The sequence below is a fragment of the Carcharodon carcharias genome, chromosome 3 (assembly GCF_017639515.1).
Source record: "Carcharodon carcharias isolate sCarCar2 chromosome 3, sCarCar2.pri, whole genome shotgun sequence".
NCBI lineage: Eukaryota > Metazoa > Chordata > Chondrichthyes > Lamniformes > Lamnidae > Carcharodon > Carcharodon carcharias.
In genome coordinates, this window is record NC_054469.1 from 158977667 (window position 1) to 158999040 (window position 21374).

A 21374-nucleotide genomic window follows, 5' to 3' on the forward strand; every position below is an offset into this window, starting at 1 on the left:
ATTTCCAGCATCCGCAGTTTTTTTGTTTTTATCTCAAGAAGCTTGACACCATCCAGGACAAAGCAGCCCATTTGGTTGGCACCGCATCCACAAACAATCACTCGCTCCAGCACCGATGCACAGTAGCAGCAGTGTGTACTATCTACAAGATGCACTGCAGGAATTCACCAAGGCTCCTTTGACAGCCCCTTCTAAACCAACGACCACAACCATCTAGAAGGACAAGGGCAGCAGATAGATGGGAACATCATCACCTGGAAGTTCCCCTCCAAGTCACTCACCATCCTGACTTGGAAATATATTGCCGTTCCTTCACTGTCACTGGGTCAAAATCCTGGAACTCCCTTCCTAACAGCACTGTGGGTGTACCTATGCCACATGAACTGCAGCGGTTCAAGAAGGCAGCTCACCGCCACCTTCTCAAAGACAATTAGGAATGGGCAATGAATGCTGACCCAGCCAGTGAAGCCCACATCCCATGAATGAATTTTTAAAAATGCTAGCCTTTCGCCAGTCCTCTGGCTCACCTTTGTGTTAAAAGGAAGCTGTTCATGCAAAGGAGAGAGTAAAATGTCAGTGATTGTGTGGGAATGTGGTTGTATGATGTGCCTGCCATAGCTGAATAGCTGGAGGTATGTGTAGGTAAGGAGAGGTGGGTATGAGGCATTGGTGCATAAGTGTAAGGTGGAGTTTCTGAATGTTAGTCCTGAGTCCTGAATGCCAGGGAGTGCTGCCAGGTGATTTGATGCATTGAGCAGCGTGAGAAGTTCATGTTGTGGTTATGAAATTTGGTGTGAAGATGCATTCACTCACCTTGACCACCCCTGTGAAGTCACTGAACATTTTTTGGCTGTCATGTCCTCAGGGATAGATTCCGTGCATTCAATTCCACAACTGCAAGCTTCTACTCTCTACATTGGGTGCTCCTTCAGGACAACCTCCCCCGCTCCACCTGCAGAAGCAAGGCCTCTCTTTTGTTCTCCACTACACCTGGGTTATAGGTTCCTCAATGTCACTGAATCCAGGTCTTCTCCCTTGCTGGCTGTGCTTTTTTATGCTGCTTAAGTCTTGCAAAATTAGTTACCAGCAGTTTTAGTACAGGCTCCCTTTTTTCAGGAGTGCATCAAACAATAGGGAAGAGAAGACAGCCTGCACTACATAGTTCCAGCCCAATGTCACTCGCCCCACTGCTAAACATTGAGGTTTTCTGCAGCAACTTAAGGAAGACAACAATGCAGAATCGATGTGGCTCCATGCTATTTTAATGAGGTGGGAGCACCAAAATTACGTGCTCCCTGCCTCTATTGGAATCGATGCAGGAAGGCCATAAATCACAGCCCCTGTAATTGGAAATGAGACTGGGCCAGTTTCTAGCTTGATAATCCTTGCAGAAACCACCTACTTTGTGTCTCACTAATTTTGCTCTCCCTAATCTGATGACAGGGACTGATTTTATGGATGGGTTAAACAACTTTAGCACTTACTTATCCTAGGCCTCAGTGAAGCCTGTTCATTGTTATTTATTAAATTAAGTATGAGCAAATTTGAAACATAGCAAAGTTCCTCAAGGTAGTATCCTAGGCCCAACAATCTCAGCTGCTTCAATGACCTTCCTTCCATCATAACATCAGAAGTGGGGATGTTTGTTGATGATTGCATAATGTTCAGCATCATTTGTGACTCCTCAGATGTTGAAGCAGTCAACGTCAAAATGCAGCAAGACCTAGGCAATATCCAGGCTTAGGCTGACAAGTGGCAAGTAGCATTCACGCCATATAAGTGCCAGGCAATGACCATGTCCAACAAGAGAACCTAACCATCGCCTCTTGACATTCAGTGGCATTACCATCACTGAATCCCCCACTATCAACATCCTGGGGGTTACCATTGACCAGAAACTGAACTGGAATAGCCATATAAATACTGTGGCTACAAGAGCAGGTCAGAGGCTAGGAACCCTGCAGTGAGAAACTCACCTCCTGACTCCCCAAAGCCTGTCCACCATCTCCAAGGCACAAATTAGGAGTGTGATGGAATACTCTCCAACAACACTCAAGAAGCTTGACAGCATCCAGGACAAAGCAACCTACCTGATTGGCACCCCATCCACAAACATTCACTCCCTCCACCACCAACAAACAGTGGCAGCAGTGTGTGCCATCTACAAGATGCATTCCAGGAACTCACCAAGGCTCAAAACAAAAACAGAATTACCTGGAAAAACTCAGCAGGTCTGGCAGCATCGGCGGAGAATAGTTGACGTTTCGAGTCCTCATGACCCTTCAATAGAACTCTAAGTTCTGTTGAAGGGTCACGAGGACTCGAAACGTCAACTCTTTTCTTCTCCGCTGATGCTGCCAGACCTGCTGAGTTTTTCCAGGTAATTCTGTTTTTGTTTTGGATTTCCAGCATCCGCAGTTTTTTGTTTTTAACTCACCAAGCCTCCTTAGGCAGCACCTTCCAAACCCACAACCGCTACCATCTAGAAGGAAAAGGGCAGCAGACACATCGGACACCACCACCTGGAAGTTCCCCCCTGAGCCACTCACCATCCTGACTTGGAAATATATCGCTGTTCCTTCACTGTCATTGGGTCAAAATCCTGGAACTCCCTCCCTAAGAGCACTGTGGGTGTACCTACACTACTTGGATTGCAGCAGTTCAAGAAAGCAGCTCACCACCATCTTCTCAAGAGCAATTAGGGTTGGGCAATAAAAGCTGGCCTTGCATTAGGTGGTATCAGACTGGTTCAGCATGGAACAAGACTGGGGGACCCTCTGTTGCTGTTAGGTTGGATACTCCAGAAATAAAAACATTGTTTTCCCCCTTTAATGACATGTTACTGCATGGTGAAGTTGAGTAAAAGAAAGAACTTGCATTTGTATCATGCCCTTCATATACTTTGGGAAAACCTAAGTGCTCCACAACCAATTAATTACTTTTGATGTGTAGTTGTTGCTGTAATGTAGAGAAATATGGAAGCTAATCTGTGCAATCACAGAATGTGCAACACCTGCCCCTTTACCTCCTCCCTCTCCACCATCCAAGGCCCCAAACACACCTTTCAGGTGAAACAGCACTTCACTTGCAGCACCTTCAATTTGGTCTACTGCATTCGCTGCTCCCAATGCGGTCTCCTCTACATTGGGGAGACTAAACGTAGACTGGGTGACTGCTTTGCAGAAGTATAACTCAGACCTTCCTGCCGCTTGCTATTTTAACACACCATCCTGCTCTCATGCCCATATGTCCGTCATAGGCCTGCTGCAATGCTCCAGTGAAGCCCAACGCAAACTGGAGGAACAATGCCTCATCTTCCAATTAGGAACCTTATAGCCTTCTGGACTTAACATTGAGTTAAAAAACAATTTTTTAATCCTTTTTCCCCAGAATTGTTTTATGTTTGAAAATTCCCATAGGCTTTATTATATCCATCAGCTATGCAGGCTAGTGTCACGACTCACTGGAGATAGTGCGCTGTAAACAGTCCACTGTTCTCTGAGCCGCGACAAATGTGAAAAGTTTGATCAAACCACCAGATTGCCCCAATTCTACCTGTTTAATTTAGGTCAACAGAATATGAGCACCACGTTTGTAAAGTTAATAAGTAAATAACTATTTATTGAACAAATTGTTTTTAATAGCAAAAGAAAGAAATATGAACTGCTTAATTCTAACTTACACTCTACCCACCCCCCATCTTAAATCCCTATACACACACACACACAAGACAAATAAAACATGGATTCTAAAGTGGGGCAAAACAGTTCAACAGCACAAATCCGGATTACAGGATTCAGTGGGCTGATTTTGATCAATGTCTTCCAAATTCCTTTCAGTTCTTGCTGATGACATGAGTCTTCCAGCACTTTCAGTATTTAGTTCACTAGTTGAGAACTTGCTTTTCAATGTCTCTAACAGTGGTTTTCTCCTTTTCCTTTTTAAAAGGGTTTCCTCAGAGAGAGAGCATGAGCAGGTTATAGATATAGGAGGAAAAGAGATTTTTTAGAAAGAGCTTTCTGCTGCATTGCTACCACACAAAACCCTGGGCACCTGGTCAGGAGCCAATTAAAAATATATTGTCAGGTAGCTCCCTTAGTCCAGAACTCCTTTCCAGAACCATCCTGTCTTTTACAGTATACTCTGTTCCAGGACTGCAGAATTGTATATATCTCCCATCCTGTTCCAGTGGACATGTCCTTAAACTTCAGCCATTGTAATTCTAATCCACAGTCCAACATAAAATAAAAAGATATGTTCTTTACAACAGTCCAACAGAAATAAAAACATATGTGCTTTACATGCCTCCACCCATTTCAAAAATGCGTTTCATTACAAAATATGGGACACATGGTTGGACAACAGAACATGAGACTTACTTCCATCCATCCTTCCTGCCCCTTTATACAATCTTATATGATCTTCGGCATTTCTTATTTTAGTATTTGACACCTGGCACAATGCATCCACAATCACAATATCTTTACTGGCAATGTGAACAACCTTTACTTTGAATGGTTGAAACAATAGACTCCATCTAAACATTCTCACATTTTGAATTTTAAACCTTCAGTGAATGCCAGCAGATTATGGTCAGTGTACATTAGTGTTCCTTTGTTGTCGTGTCAGACGTAGACTTCGAAGTGTTGAAGAGACAACAACAATGCTAGGGTTTCTTTTTCTACTGTAGAGTACTTTCTCTGATATTGATTTAGTTTCTTGGAAAAGTACCCCACCGACTTCTCTATCCCTAATTTATCACCTTGTTTAGCTAACAATATATCCAGGTGTATCTACAAATTCCCTTATACTTCCTAAGAAACCTTATTAGATCTTCCCATGGTCCTTCCTCTAAATATGAGAAGAGTGTCTAACAGTCTCAGTGTTGTCATATTGGTTTGTCAAATTGTAGGAGTTTCACTTTGGGCACCATCTATTTCTCCTTCTACCTTGCACTTTTTGTCTCTGCCATCCACCATTACTTCTACCACCTGACATACTTGCTCTGTCTTATCACGATGATATTACTTCGGCATGTTTATGTGACACAACCACTTTTTCTTCCGACACTCAGGATTATCTATCAGATCAGTCACTTTACTAACTCTCCTAACTATCTTGTAGGGGCCACTGAATTTCACTTTTAGGGGTTTACTCTGCAGAGGCAACAATACCATATTTTGTCTCCTGCTTGGAACATTCTAGTTGTTGTATGTTTGTCTACACGTTCTTTCATTTTGGCTTGGGAAATTTTTTAATGCTCTCATGCTCCTGAGTGTCTTTCTAGAAACATGGACACATAATCCAACATGGAGGATTCGTCTTTCTGCTTTAGGAACTTTTAATGGACCTCTTATTTCATGACCAAAGATCAATTCAAATGGACTAAATCCAGTAGAGTCATTGGGAGAATCTCTGGTAGCAAATATTAAGAAATCTAATCCTTTGTCCCAATCCTTTAGGTATTTGTAGCAATAGGACTTAATCAAGGTTTTGAGAGCCTGATGATATTTCTGCAAAGCTCCCTGTGTCTGTGGGTATTGGGCAGATTTTATTTGTTTGCTACCCAAACTGCTGATTATGTCCTGGAAAATTTTAGGTATGAAGTTAGAACATTGGTCAGATTGTATTTCAGTTGGTAGGCCATAACGAATGAAAAACTGAGTTAGCTTTTCCACTATCGGCTTAGCTGTAATTGTCCTTAAAGGAATAGCTTCTGGAAATGGGGTTGTCATATTCATGATTGTAAGGATATACCGATGTCCTGCTTTTGTTTTGGGTAATGGCCCGACACAATTTACTAATACCCAACTGTATGGTTCTTTAAAAACTGATATGGGTATTAAAGGTACTGAGGGTGGAGGTGAAACTCGAAGGCCTAAGTGTTTCCAATGTAATAAAGTGGGACATGTTTATCAGAATGCTGGAAGTTGCAAGGGAAGCCCTTGGGACTTACTGGAGTTCATAAGAGTGACTCTGAAAAGAGAACTCAAAGAAAATGCCACTGATCAAATTGTAGCTTTAACTACATGTGATTACATGCTTTGGTTTACCTACTATCTGACATGTATGACACATTTCACAAAATTGTACATCCTTATGAAGTCTTGGCCAGGTAAAATGCCTGTTTCTCTATGCTTGGGTACATCTCCTACCATAGGGATTTCATGTCCTACTTGCAATATCTCCTTACAATATTTGGGCGGTACCACTATTTGATGAACAACCGTTCATTTCTCATCCACAGATCGGAGAGGGTATCTCCACTTCATCATCAGAACTCAGTTTTTAAGGTAACAGCACTCTGGAATTCTTTCCACCTCAGCTTCAGTGTCAGCTGACTGTGCTAACTTGTTTAACTCTGGATCTGCTTTCTGAGCCTCAATTTATGAAGACCTGCCAAACACTTCCTTTGAATTATCCTCACCCTTAGAGAAAGCTTTGGTTACTCTAACATCTGCTCATGGTATTACTTTGACCTCTGGTGATAGACTTTGTTTAGCCAATGCTCTGATCACATCACACATGATTGAAAAATACCAGGAGCTTGTTCTTGTAAATGTTCCATCTCTTAAGCCTCAGTTGGACTTTCCGTAATTATGGGCGAAGCTATAACCTTCACTTCTGCCAAATCGTTCCCCATATCTCATTTCATAGTCCTAAACCCCTGTTCAACACTGAGTAAACCAGGTGAACTCACAATTCTGCACAAAAATAAAGTTGCTTCCTACCACCCTACAACCTAGCTATTATACATGCAGATTTAGATTTCTAGAAAAATGTGCCTATATCACTCACGAAGGACAAACAAGAATTTTTATTGAAGAGCAGCTCAGTAAATAAAAAAACACTGTCTCCTGAAAGAAGAATTCAAAACAGGATAGCATTAGGTAGATGTAAGCTTTATTTACAAAAAACAGAAATTAAACAGGAAATATAACGGCTCCCAAACAGGTTTCCATTATAAAAAATCTACATATATGGAAGTTGATCACTTCATTCGTATTTCTTTGAATACAAATAACTGCATAAGTAGTCCCAATTTCTTCAATACAAAGCTTCAAGTTTATATTTTACACACAGCTGGAAATTTTAGAGCCTACCTGAAGTACAATGAAATGGTCAATCCTATGGGCAGTACGGTTATTAGAGCTTATGTGCAAATAGTCTCTTTAAAATGCCCCATTCACAAAGTATTTAGAATGTACCAATGATATCCAAGATTATTTTACATTCCTTAATAATGTCAGCACATTGTATGTACAGGGTACTTCATTCATTTTAAAATTCTTAATAATTTCAGTAATGTTGTTTAAATATCATGCTAAACCCTCGATGAAATCTATATTATGTTTCTCTTAGCCTTTTTTAGATTATTAGATATGAGAACTAGTTTCCTAAAGGCAAATGTAGAAATTAGTATTATATAAAGTTGGAGTTAAGACTATATATATTAAGTCCCATGGCCTGAAACACAATAGTTCCAATAATAAAATGAAGAGAAAAATAAACCTTTACTATAGTATGCAATTGATTTAAGTGAATAGAAAAAAGAGATGTACAAGAAAAAAATATTCTGCAGTGCAAATTAAGGTCTTATGGTTTAGCCTTCCTGACCAAAATCTTCTGTGAATTTCTTCAACTTCTCCAAGTCCTCATCATTAACAGTCGGTTTTATGCTTGCCAACGATTGCATCATATCAGGCTGTTAAAGAAAATGAAAGAGGGAAATGATTAAGTATAGTTAGAGACTGTTATGAATAATCCTAGCAGAATGTATGACTATTTGCATAGATCATGTTATTGTTAAATGGCAATTTTTAGGAGACTTTCACTTTCCTCTCTTACACTCTAAACTGCTGGAATTGACCACAGCTCTTTGTGAAGCTCTTATATCTCCAACAGTTCCTTTAACAATTTAATAGGAACTGAATTTTTAAAGTACTCAGTGTACTTAATACAATTCCTTTAAAAATGAGCCAATTCTTTATATAAATTTTGAGTAAATTTTTAAAAGTTAATCTTCATCTAAGGGCAACTCAATATTTCTATACTGTAGATAAGTGATTTAAAAAAGCATTTTACCCATAAAGGTTATCCACACATAACGACACTATTCTCACTACCTCTTTTATATAAGAGACGACATGCTACTCCCTTGCATCTGGCTTTCCTCTATTCTCCCAGGTTGATACTGCTGTATCAAACACTACACATGAAAATTAAGTGGAACTCCATTCTTTTATATTCTCTGTAGAGAGTATGACCAACATCAAGAAGCAAGCAGAAACGATCTTATTGTGTGTAGATGGGGGCAGAAAGTTGCAAATGGACTATGATAGATTCAATGAGTGGACAAAACTGGAAGTTCAATGTGGGAAAGTGCAAGGTCATCCATTTGGACTAAAAATTGGAATATTTTCTAAATGCTGAGAAGCAGAAATATAGGGGGGCCCAGGAGCAAAAATCACTCAAATCTAGGGGACTGGTTAAAAAAAATTAAGAAAGGCTAATGAAGTGGTGGCCTTTATTGCCAGAGTTAGAGATTATTTATGGTTCTAAAACAAAAATTGCTGAAAAAAACTCAGCAAGTCTGACAGCATCTGTGGAGAGAAAGACAGTCATATTGACTCGAAACGTTAACTCTGTCTTTCTTTCCACAGATGTTGTCAGACCTGCTGAGTTTTTCCAGCAATTCTTGTTTTTGTTTCAGATTTCCAGCATGCTCAGTATTTTGCTTTTAAATTACTTACAGCTGTTCAGAACTTTAGCTAGACCACACTGAATTCTGCATTCAGTTTTGGATCTTAAGAAGGATATGCTGGCCCTGAAAGGTTTACATTGCAGGTTCACCAGAATGACACTGGGACCAAGAAGCTCAATTACAAGAAAAGATTGCACAAACCAAGCTTGAATGCCCTTGAATACAGAAGACAGTATTTAAAAGATGGTTAAATAAAAAGAGTTGATAGTGTAAATAGGAAAGAAACTATTTCCCCTGGTATAAAAGTCCAGAATAAGGGGCATAACATTCAGAATTAGAACTAGGTTATTCAAGAGTGATATTAGAATGTGCTTCTTCACAAAGGGCAGTTAAAATCTTGAGCTCTCTCCCCCAAAAAGCTGTTGAAGCTAGGTCAATTAAAAATGTCAAAACTGAGATCAATAAGATTTTTAATAGGAAAGGATACCAAGGGTTATGGAACCAAGCCAGGCAGATGGAGTTAAGATATAGATTACTCATGATCTACTTGAATGGTGAAATAGGCTCAAGGGACTGACTGGCTTACTCCTGTTCTAGTGAGTATGTGGTCTTTATTGCCAGAGTTAGAGATTATTTATGGTTCTAAAACAAAAATTGCTGGAAAAACTCAGCAAGTCTGACAGCATCTGTGGAGAGAAAGACAGTCATATTGACTCATATGGACTTTCATGGCTGGAAGCCACAATTTCAAAGTCTAGGAGCAACAGGATTGGCTAGTGCATTACTGATGGCTTAAAGGACACATGCAAACAGCCTCAAAAGCCAGCACTGCACAATTGGTGAGAAGCTAGATATTACTCAAAGTGCTGAGCTATCTCAAGTAATGATCACATGACTGAGGACAAAAAGAATGGCTAAATAGTTTACAAGACAAATATAGTTAAGGAAAATCATTTGCCCTATCCTAATTCTTCCATCTAGAAAGAATCTCATTTTCGTCTTTATAGTATCCCCCCGATTCTTAAATGATTCCAGGGTATTTGCCTTCACTAGCATACCTAAAAATGCATTTTACAGTTAAGTTTTTTTGTGAAAATCTTCCCAACACTAGTTCTATGTAGTTCTTAGTATCACAAAACATCTCAAAGCATCTTATATATAAAATAACTTTAACATGGGGTCAAATGCACAATCATTGTGTGTTAATTTTCACATTTACTTAAGGAATCAATTAGCATGCATCACAGCCTATGCATATAATCCAAAGGCTAAATTATTTATTACATAAGAATATATTTGTTAAACTCTTTCAATAAGATTGTTTTAGACAGCTGTGGATGGTAGTTTGAAACATCTCATTTTCATGACATGTTATGAAGTGGGGGGTGGTGTGAAGGACTATAAACAACCTGAGATCCGAGATATAACAGTAAGATCTGTAGAAATTAAGGCCACTTGCCATGGACACTACAGGCTCCAGAAGCTTATCCCCTGGAACATCGATCCAGGTCATCTCCAAAGCATTAGGATCACCAGGTGAACATGGCGTTAGAAGGTCATCCACAATCACGGATGGATCTGCATTTGAAGGACCTCTGACCTACAAATTTTAAAAAGGCAAACTACTTAGCAATTATGCTGCAAGTTAACAATGTGTCTAACACTATAAACTTAATTTAAATGTTTCTTCTGTACAGTAGAGTAACAGCGTAAATTCTTTAAGTTTGCAAGCCGATAACAAAAGCAAAATATTGTTTGGAGTCTGTAAGAAAGAAAATGCTGGAAACACACAGATTTGGCTGCATCTATAGAGAGAAACAGAGTTATCATTTTAGGTCAATGACCTTTCATCAGAACTAGCTGCTGGCCTATAGTAGTCAATTGCTAAGATGTTATGAGTTGCTACAGCCACTATTTCACAACAGACTGCTAAACGTGGTATGTCATAAATAACAATAAGTAAATTTGATTTTAATTGGGCCAAGTCTGAACAGAAGAACTTGCCTATCCAAGCAATACATCAAATAACGTACACATTGGTGAGATGCTATGACTAAATTAGACAGCAGCTTCCAAACCCACAACCACTGCCATCTAGAAGGACAAAGGCAACAGATACATGGGAAAACCACCACCTGGTTCCCCTTCAAGCCGCTCACCACCCTGACTTGGAACTATATTGCTGTCCCTTCACTGTTGGTGGGTCAAAATCCTGGAACTCCCTCCCGAACAACACTGAGGGTGTACCTAACACCACATGGCTGCAGCGGTTCAAGAAGGCAGCTCACCACCACCTTCTCAAGGGCAGTTAGGGATGGGCAATAAATGCTGGCCTAGTCAGCGACAACACATCCCATGAAAGAACAAAAACAAAATCCAGAAATATGAGAATATGGACAAAAACATTCCCACAACAAACTATAACAAGGCAGATTTTTTGCAAATACAAAGTTGGTTTGAATTTGTAGTAAAAATCAAAATTTAACACCATACTTTTTTAAAAGTGAGATGATAAATTTATGTGCTGTCTCTTAATCTGATATTTAGAATTTATGGTGGTTAATAGAAAAAATCTTTAATGGAGTTCTAAGTGATGCATTACTCTGCTATGACAAAATGGGAGGTATATTATGCCTATAATTATTTTATTTTTCACAAAGCAAATTACTTTTCAAATTTTGTCTAAATATTAGGCAAAGGCTGCAATAAGTTGTAAGTCTAGAATGCTCTTGCATGAAAAGAAACATCTGAGCAGTTTACAGTATGGAGGATGAAAGTCACCACTAAGCAGATGAATAGGGAAATGGAAAAGGAGCAAGGGGAAAGAGGACTTGGAGGCAGTAACCACCACCTAGAAGAGCTATCCAATCCAGTCCAGTCTGTGGCTTCAGAGCTGACTGGCCACGTTCTGAGAGAAATCAAAGTGTGACATAACAGGAAAACAGATAAGTGATTGGTTGGTGAATATTTTGCTAATTTATCTTCAAAACCTGTGCAATTCATTAGTAATTGAGGTTTTATTAGTCATAAAGGTTATTTGGAACAGCAGTGTTTATTAATTATGAATTAATTAATACATAAAAACGATGGCAGAGTAGGTGACATATTGCGATTCCAAAATGTGGGGAATTCCTGGACATTGGGGTGATCCAGGGCAAATATGTGTGCAATAACTGTCTGTGGCTTGAGCAGCTTCGGCTCAGAGGCACGGACCTGGAGGTTGAGCTGCAGACACTACGATGCATTGGGGGGAGGAAAATTACCTGGACACTCTGTAACAGGAGGCAGTCACACCCCTTAAGATTGGCTCTTCTGATTTTGGTCAGCAGTCAGGGACAGGAGGGTGTGATTTCGAGTGAGGTGGGTATGGGCATCCAGAAGGTAGAAGCGGAAGAGCCTCAGCCTTTGCAATTGTCCAACAGCTTCAAGATTCTTATAGATACATGGATGAAAGTTGTGGGTACAGGATGGATAAGCAAACTGACTATGGTACAGGAATCCATTCAAACATTGGCAGGGGGTGGGGGTGGCTGTGGTGGTGGGGAAGCTAAAAGGAATGTAGTGGTAGTTGGGGATAGTATAGTGCAGCCGAGAGCGGGAGTCCAGATGGCTGTGTTGCCTACCCAATGTCAGGGCTCGGGATATCGGCTTGGGGCTGGAGGGAAACTCCAGTGATCGTAGTCCACCGACGTACCAATGACATAGGTAGCTTGAAGAAAGAGGTTCTACTGAGGGTATACGAGCAGCTAGGGACTAAATTAAAAAGCAGAACCTTAAAGGTAATAACCTCTGGTTTAATACCTGAGCCACAACCAAATTTTTTTTTTATATTCGTTCATGGGTGTCATTGGCTAGACCAGCATTTATTGCCCATCCCTAATTACCTTTGTTCAGGGGACATTTAAGAGTCAACTACATTGCTATGCATCTGGAGTCAGATGTAGGCCAGACCAGGTAAGGACAGATTTCCTTCCCTAAAGGACATTAGTGAACCAGATGGACTTTTACAATCAGCAATGGTTTCATGGTCATCATCAGACTTTTAATTCCTGATTTTTATTAAATTCAAATTTCACCATCTGCCACGGGATTTGAATCTGGTTCCCCAGAGCATTATCCTGGGTCTCTGGAATACTAATCCAATGACAATACCACTATGCCACCACCTCCTCAAATTGGCATAGGGTAAATCAGATTAGAGCATTAAATGCGTGGTTCAAAGATTGGTGTGGGAGAAATGGGTTTCGATTCATGGGGCACTGGCACCAATTCTGGGGAAAGTGGGAGCTGTACCGTTGGGACAGTCTTCACTTGAATTGTGCTGTGATGAGCGTTCTGGCAAGTCTTATAACCAGATATAGAGAAGGCTTTAAACTAAATAGTGGGGGCAAGGGATCAAGTTTGAGAAGATGTGATAAATTAAATAGAGAAAACAAGGCAAAAGAGCAAGGTAGGAATAAGGGAAATGATGATCAGAGCATGGCAGAAAGGGACAGTGTACACAAATCTGAGTGCACCAGCAGATAAGGCTAGCTGTTACAAAAAAAAGTAAAAAGACAGAACTAAGGTTAACAGACGAGTGAACAGCACAAATAATTAAATTTGTATGATCTGATAGCAATTACAGAGACATGGCTGCAGGATGACAAAAATTGGGACCTGAATATTCATGGGCACACGACATTGAAGAAGGATGGGAAGCTTGGAAAAGGTGGAGCAGTAGCTCTGTTAATTAAAGGTGACATTGGTACAATAGAGAGGTATGACCTTAGTTCTGGAGATCAAGATGTAGAATCAGTTTGGGTAGAGATGAGAAATAGTAAAGCTAAGAAGTCAAAACAAAAACAGAATTACCTGAAAAAGCTCAGCAGGTCCAGCAGCATCAGCGGAGAAGAACAAAGTTGACGTTTCGAGTCCTCATGACCCTTTAACAGAACTGAGTAAAAATAGGAGGGGTGAAATATAAGCTGGTTTAAGGTTGACGGGGGGGGTGGGGGAGAAGAGAAGTTGGAGGGGGTGGTGGTTGTAGGGACAAGCAAGCAGTGATAGGAACAGATAATCAAAAGATGTCACAGACAAAAGAACAAAGAGGTATTGAAGGTGGTGATATTATCTAAAAGAATGTGCTAATTAAGAATGGATGGCAGGACACGCAAGGTACAGCTCTGGTGGGGCTGGGGTGAAATAAGACTAACAGGGCATAAAAGGTATAGATTTAAAAATAATGGAAATAGGTGGGAAAAGAAAAATCTATATAAATTATTGAAAAAAAGGGAGGGGGAAGAAACGGAAAGGGGGTAGGGATGGGCAAGGGAGTTCAAGATCTAAAGTTGTTGAATTCAATATTCAGTCCGGAAGGCTGTAAAGTGCCTAGTCGGAAGATGAGGTGCTGTTCCTCCAGTTTGCGTTGAGCTTCACTGGAACAATGCAGCAAGCCAAGGACAGACATGTGAGCAAGAGAGCAGGGTGGAGTGTTAAAATGGCAAGTGACTGGGAGGTCTGGGTCATTCTTGCAGGCAGACCGAAGGTGTTCTGCAAAGCAGTTGCCCAGTTTGCGTTTGGTCTCTCCAATGTAGAGGAGACCACATTGGGAGCAACGAATGCAGTAGACTAAGTTGGGGGAAAAGCAAGTGAAATGCTGCTTCACTTGAAAGGAATGTTTGGGCCCTTGGACGGTGAGGAGAGAAGAAGTGAAGGGGCAGGTGTTGCATCTTTTGCGTATGCATGGGGAGGTGCTGTAGGTGGGGGTTGAGGAGTAGGGGGTGATGGAGGAGTGGACCAGGGTGTCCCGGAGGGAACGATCCCTACGGAAAGCCCCTAGGGGGGTGAAGGGAAGATGTGTTTGGTGGTGGCATCATGCTGGAGTTGGCGGAAATGGTTTTCCACCCACGGTCATTGACAGGGCCCTCAACCGTATCCAGCCCATCTCCCGCGCATCTGCCTTCACGTCTTCTCCTCCCTCCCAGAAACATGATAGAGTCCCCCTTGTCCTCACTTATCACCTCACCAGCCTCCGCATTCAAAGGATCATCCTCCGCCATTTCCGCCAACTCCAACATGATGCCACCACCAAACACATCTTCCCTTCACCCACCCTGGCGGCATTCCGTAGGGATCATTCCTTCTGGGACACCCTGGTCCACTCCTCCATCACCCCCTACTCCTCAACCCCCACCTACAGCACCTCCCCAATGCATACGCAAAAGATGCAACACCTGCCCCTTCACTTCCTCTCTCCTCACCGTCCAAGGGCCCAAACACTCCTTTCAAGTGAAGCAGCATTTCACTTGCATTTCCTCCAAGTTAGTCTACTGCATTCGTTGCTCTCAATGCAGTCTCCTCTACATTGGAGAGACAAAACGCAAACTGGGCGACCGCTTTGCAGAATAGCTTCGGTCTGTCCGCAAGAATGACCCAAACCTCCCTGCCACTTGCCATTTTAACACTCCACCCTGCTCTCTTGCCCACATGTCTCTCCTTGGCTTGCTGCATTGTTCCAGTGAAGCTCAACGCAAACTGGAGGAACAGCACCTTCTCTTCCGAATAGGCACTTTACAGCCTTCCGGACTGAATATTGAATTCAAAAACTTTAGATCTTGAACTCCCTTCCCCATCCCCACCCCCTTTGCATTTCTTCCCCTCCCTTTTGTTTTTTCCAATAATTTATATAGATTTTTCTTTTCCCACCTATTTCCATTATTTTTAAATCTATACCTTTTATGCCCTGTTAGTCTTATTTCACCCCACTAGAGCTGTACCTTGAGTGTCCTGCCATCCCATTCTTAATTAGCACATTCTTTTAGATAATATCACCACCTTCAATACCTCTTTGTTCTTTTGTCTGTGACATCTTTTGATTATCTGCTCCTATCACTGCTTGCTTATCCCTACAACCACCCCCCCACCACTTCTCTCTCCCCACCTTAAACCAGCTTATATTTCACCCATCTCCTATTTTTACTCAGTTCTGTTGAAGGATCATGAGGACTCGAAACGTCAACTTTGTTCTTCTTCGCCGATGCTGCCAGACCTGCTGAGTTTTTCCAGCTAATTCTGTTTTTGTTTTGGATTTCCAGCATCCGCAGTTTTTTGTTTTTAAGCTAAGAAGTCAGTTGTAGGAGTGTGTCATAGACCCCTAACAGAACAACACTGTAGGACGGGTACACAGGAAGAAATAATGGGGGCTTGTGAGAAAGGTATGGTGATAATCATGGTTGATTTTAATCTTCATATAGATTGAACAAATGAGACTGGCAAAGGTAGCTTTGATGATGAGTTCATAGTATGTTTTTGGGTCAGTTTCGTAGAGGAGTGCGTTTCAGCACTAACCAGAGAGCAGGCTATACTAGATCTGGTAATCTGCAATGAGACATGATTAATGACTTCAGTGAGGGTGCCCCTAGGTAGCAGTGGTCATAATATGATTGAATTTCACATTCAGTTTGAGGGAGAGAGGAGTGGATCCAACATTAGTGTTTTGAACTTAAAAAAGGGCAATTATGAAGACAGTGCTGGCTAAAGTGAACTGGGAAATTAGGTTAAGGTCAGTAGAGATGCAGTGTCAGGCAGCAGAGATTTCAAAATACTCAGAAGATACATTCTGGTAAGAAAGAAAGGCTCTAAGGGAAGGACACACCATCCATGGCTAACTAAAGTTAAAGATAGTATCAAATCAATCTACAAACATGAATTGCAGGTCAAAAGATTGGAGAGAATATAAAGAACAGCAAAGAACGACTAAAATATAAGGAGGGAGAAATGAGAGTATGGAGAGAAAGCTAGCTAGAAATATAAAAACTGATAATAAGAGTTCCTACAGGTATTTAAAAAGGAAAAAGTAAAGTGAGCATCAACCCTCTAGAGAGTGAGAATGGGAAGTTAATAATCAAAAATAAGGAAATGGTGGATGAATTGAGCAGATATTCTACAACTGTCATCATTATAAAGGATACAAATAACATTAGAAATTATGAAACAGGAGGTAAAAGGGAGGGAGGAGCTGAGAAAATTATCCGTACCAAAAGCTGACAAGTCCCAAGGTCCTGACGGACTGCATCCTATGGTCTTAAAAGAAGTGGCTGCTGAGATAGTAGATGCATTGGTTTTTAATTTTACAAAATTCCATGGATTCTGGAAATGTCCCATCAGATTGGAAAATAGCAAATGTGATTCCTCTATTCAAGAGGGAGACTGAAGCAGGAAACTACAGGCCAGTTAGCTTAACATCTGTTGTAGGGAAATTGATGGAATTTATTATTAAAGAGTTTATAGCAGAGCACTAAGAAAATCTCAATTTAATCAAGCAGAGTGAACATGATTTTGTCAAAGGAAAATCATGTTTGACTAATTTATTGGAGCTTTTTGAGGAAGTAACAAGCAACACGGATGGAGGGGAACCTGTGGATTTACTGTACTTGGATTTCCAGAAGGCATTTGACAAGGTGCCACATCAAAGGTAACTACACAAAATGAGAGCTCACGGTGTAGTGGGTAACAGATCAGCATGAGCAGAGGATTGGTTAGCTAACAGGGAGCAGAGAGTAGAGATAAATAGGTCTATTTTGGGTTGTAAAGGTGTGACGAGTGGATGCGACAGGGATTAGTGCTGTGGCCTCAATTATTTACAATTTATATCAATGACTTGGATGAAGGGGCCGAATATATGGTTGCTAAATTTGCTGATGACACAATGATGGATTGGAAAGTAAGTAGTGAAGAGGACTTTAAGAAGTTTGCAAAGGGACAGGGATAGGTTAAGTGAGTGGGAAAAAAAACTGGCAGATTGTGTAAGATTTGGGAAATGTGAACTTGTCCATTTAAGCAGGAAGAATAGAAAAGCAGCATATTATTTCAGTGGAGAGATATTGCACATGAATTCTAATTAGTATGCAGCTACAATAAGTGATTAGGAAGGCAAATGGAATATAAATAGAAGCAAAATACTGATGTTGGAAATCTGAAATAAAAACAGAAAATGCTGGAAAAACTCAGGTCCGGCAGCATCTGTGCAGAGAGAAACAAAGTTAATGTTTTGAGTCCATATGACTCTTCTTCAGATAATGGAATATGAAAGTAGGGATGTTTTGCTGCAGTTGTACAGGGCATAGGTGAGACCATGTCTAGAGTACTCTAGTTTTTATCTCCTTATTTAAGAAAGGATATAAGTGTGTAGAAGCAGTTCCAAGGTGGTTTACTTGATTGATCCCTTGGACTTGGGAAGTTATCTTACAAGGAAAGGTTGCCTTTTGGCAAACCATCTTTATGCAGAAAGGAAAACCATAAAAAGAGATGCAAGCCTTTTCAAAAACAGAATTACCTGGAAAAACTCAGCAGGTCTGGCAGCATCGGCGGAGAAGAAAAGAGTTGACGTTTCGAGTCCTCATGACCCTTCGACAGAACTTCAAACCTTTGTTGTTGGTAAGAATTAAACCATTTGAAAGGTGTGGTACAGAGTGAACAGTGGGTTGAAGGCAAGGTAGATCCTTAAAGAATTAGGATGTGAAGAACAAAAGGGAGCACAACTCATTTTGAGTGCTATTCTCCAAATTCTAATAGCTGATACATAGAGTTAACATCCGTGAAAAATGAGCCATGGCAGACATGAACCAAATAGCTGAGGAGAAAGGGTGAAATATAATTTCAACTTTGGTTAATGAATTTCTTTACATTTATCTTTATGGTTAATAGGATGGATACATCTTTCCTGAAAATTACTGACTTTATTTTTATGGTACCTTACCGTCTTGAAATGAGTAGCTGACTGAACCTTTCTGACTGGCTGCATCAAAGCATCTCGTACTATGATACTGATGTCAGCCCCAGAATATCCTTCTGTTTTCTTCGCCAATATCCGATAATCTTCATCAGTCAGACTATTCTGCGTTGTCCCAAGGTGCAATCTAAACATTATAGCACGAGCACCCTGTTCAGGTAATGGAATGTAGATACGTTTCTCAAATCTGGAAAACAACAGTTTAAATGTAAGAAATTTTGTAATGCCAAAGACCCGGTGATAATGAGGTGCATTAATTTGATTTGATCAATAATAATGGTGATCATTGGGTATACAAAGCTTTGAGACTATCTGCATTCACAGCATTAAATCCATATTTTAGCACTGCTTTGCTAAGTTACGGGATGGGGATGGGGGCTGAATTAGCTCTGATAAGTAGATTGACCAAATTCAATGCATATGATTATTTGCACTTGTTTTGGGGATACTGTACTAATAGAACATTATTCTCCCATCAAAACATCAATTCAAATTGGCTTCAGTAGTTGGATTCCACGATATTATATTATCAATTAGGCGCCAAGATAAATCCAAAAGCCAGCTATATCTTCAAAATAATTTAAGATCTCTGCAAGGAAAATCTCATTCATAATTACACAAATAGATCTTTATGGTGTCTGCTTCCTTTTTTCAATCAAGCTTACCACAATTTGTATTTTGATTTTACAGTAAAAATGCATCATCCAAATAGAAAATCATGATAAAACATATAATGAACAATTTTCTATTTTCCCCAGTGACAGCACTGGCCATTGAAAGTAAACACAAGATGTTAGATGCATGCATTTAGGATTCCCCATATACCGTGCCAGTTGTTTCTCTCTATGAAATGACAAGAGGTTATACATAGTATTTTGTATCCAACAGTTAAAGCTCTTTGGACAATTACAATCAATGGCAGCACGAAGCAATCTTTGAATGTTGTGCTTTGTTAAGAGTGATAATTGTTTAGTGAAAAGTTGACCTGTAATTCTTGAGTGCAGCATTTCACAAGGGGCTGCTTTCAGTTTTCTTGACAGCAGGTTTTGTCAGCCATAAAAATCGGCATCATTGTGCATGCACGCATGCTAATAGGGAGTCATAATTTGTTTACCAGTACGGATAAACTTCTGACAGGTGTTATTTTCATTTAAAAGGCATCAGTAACAAAAAATGTTGCATAAACATTTTACCGTCTTCTTATGGCAGAATCCAGAACCCATGGGATATTTGTTGCTCCAAGTACCAAAATTCCTTCATTATCTACTCCAACACCTGTTAAAAGTTAATCAAGTGTTAGTGTGTAATGTGCATTATATACAAAACAGGACATAGTAGGAATTTGAACAGTGACAAGTTGAATTTCATCTCTTTGGAAACTCATCATGTTGAAAATTCCATAAAGTGAAATTTTGATTAAGTAAACTAAGGTTGTTATACCTTAGTGTCAAGTTAGACATGTGCTAGTTAATGTTCAGGTTCAAGATTCAGCAATGTGTCAGATCATTCATTAAAAAGATTGCAGTTCAATGAAAAGCAGATCCTCATCAATAAAAGTTAAGGTTAAAATTTTTCAGTAGAGCAGGTCAGTTTCTATCAGCACAAATCACAACAGGTGATCATTTCAAGCATTCTATTAATTTTGATATAAATTATATCGTGGACCAGGAGTACTGCTGGAAAGAAACATTATTCTCAGAAACTAAAACTGAAAATGCCACAGTAGTAAAGTTGGATGAAGCATCTTTGTAGCCTTCGATGCATATGTACAAATTTAACAGTTTTCTTGGGAGAGAAGTGTTGGTTTAAAAGATCTTGGTGATTACAGCTTTCAAATAGCTTTCATTCACTGATACATTAATTTTGCTTAGTCCATGAATTATCTAGTTAGATAGAATATTTCCCATTAAATCTTATTTAATAAATAAAAGCATCATAAAACTGACAAGTCTTTCATTTTCTGCAATTTAACACCAAGTCAAATGTAAAATGCAATGTCTTACAGTTATTTAAATATTTCACAAAACAACCTGGGACTATAGGCTGCACCCAACAAGAACCTGTAGTCCTTAATACACCCACATGGCAAAAGGTTGCACACACTAATAATGAAGACGCAGTCACAAAATTGAACTTGCTATCAACTTTTCTTCCAAATGCCATTTAGAACCTAAAATTAGACTACAGCTTTGAGCTTATCTTTTAATTTTGTGGTTTGTTAATAAAATAAGAACATTGCTGAACATTTTAAATTGATATATTGATTTCGTCACTGAACCGTTGTGCTACTTTAACGTGTCTGGCAGGTATGTACAAAAATGTCCTAGGTGAATTTACTAGGTTAAAGGTACTATATAGACAAAATCTGTTGTTGTAATGTCTAAATGGCAAGAGTCAATTAGGCCTAACTGTCCTATCTCATTGTTTGGGTGCTAGGCGCAGACTGGTTGCCATGTTTAGCATGCCATAACAGTGACACTTCAAAAGTAATTTATTGACTGATGTGTTTTTGGACTTCCTGAGGAAGTGAAAGGGGCTCTATAAATGCAAGTTATTTCATTTCTTCAGTTTTCATTTAAATACCAAAAGTAATTGATCATGTAGATGTAGGCTTCAACTGCGAATTTGGAAATTGAGTCTCATGTAGCACTTAATTAGGATTCTCTTTTCTCTCTCTGATGCAATAGATAAGTGGAACAGATTCCCAGCAAAATCTGTTAATGCTGTGTTGATCAATAGTTTTCAAAACAGAACTACATTTTTAAAATTCATTCATGGGATGCGAAAGTCGCTGGCTAGGCCAGCATTTATTGCCCTTGAGAAGGTGGTGAGCTGCCTTCTTGAACCACTGCAGTCCATGTAGTGGAGGTACACCCACAGTGCTGTTAGGGAGGAACT

At 39.9% G+C, this 21374-nt stretch overlaps 1 protein-coding gene across 1 annotated transcript in view; it reads right to left on the reverse strand.

The window, feature by feature from the left end:
- Positions 1-6886: 6886 nt before the first annotated feature.
- The window catches only part of vps4b (vacuolar protein sorting 4 homolog B), a 48934-nt gene continuing 34446 nt past the window's right edge, over positions 6887-21374 (reverse strand). The window contains exons 8-11 of the mRNA XM_041184592.1: positions 19670-19751; positions 18444-18663; positions 10164-10304; positions 6887-7705 (exon numbers count right to left, since the gene is read on the reverse strand). Of these exons, the coding sequence (XP_041040526.1) occupies positions 7604-7705; positions 10164-10304; positions 18444-18663; positions 19670-19751 (545 nt within the window). The 3' untranslated portion in view covers positions 6887-7603. The remainder of the gene's footprint in view (positions 7706-10163; positions 10305-18443; positions 18664-19669; positions 19752-21374) is intronic.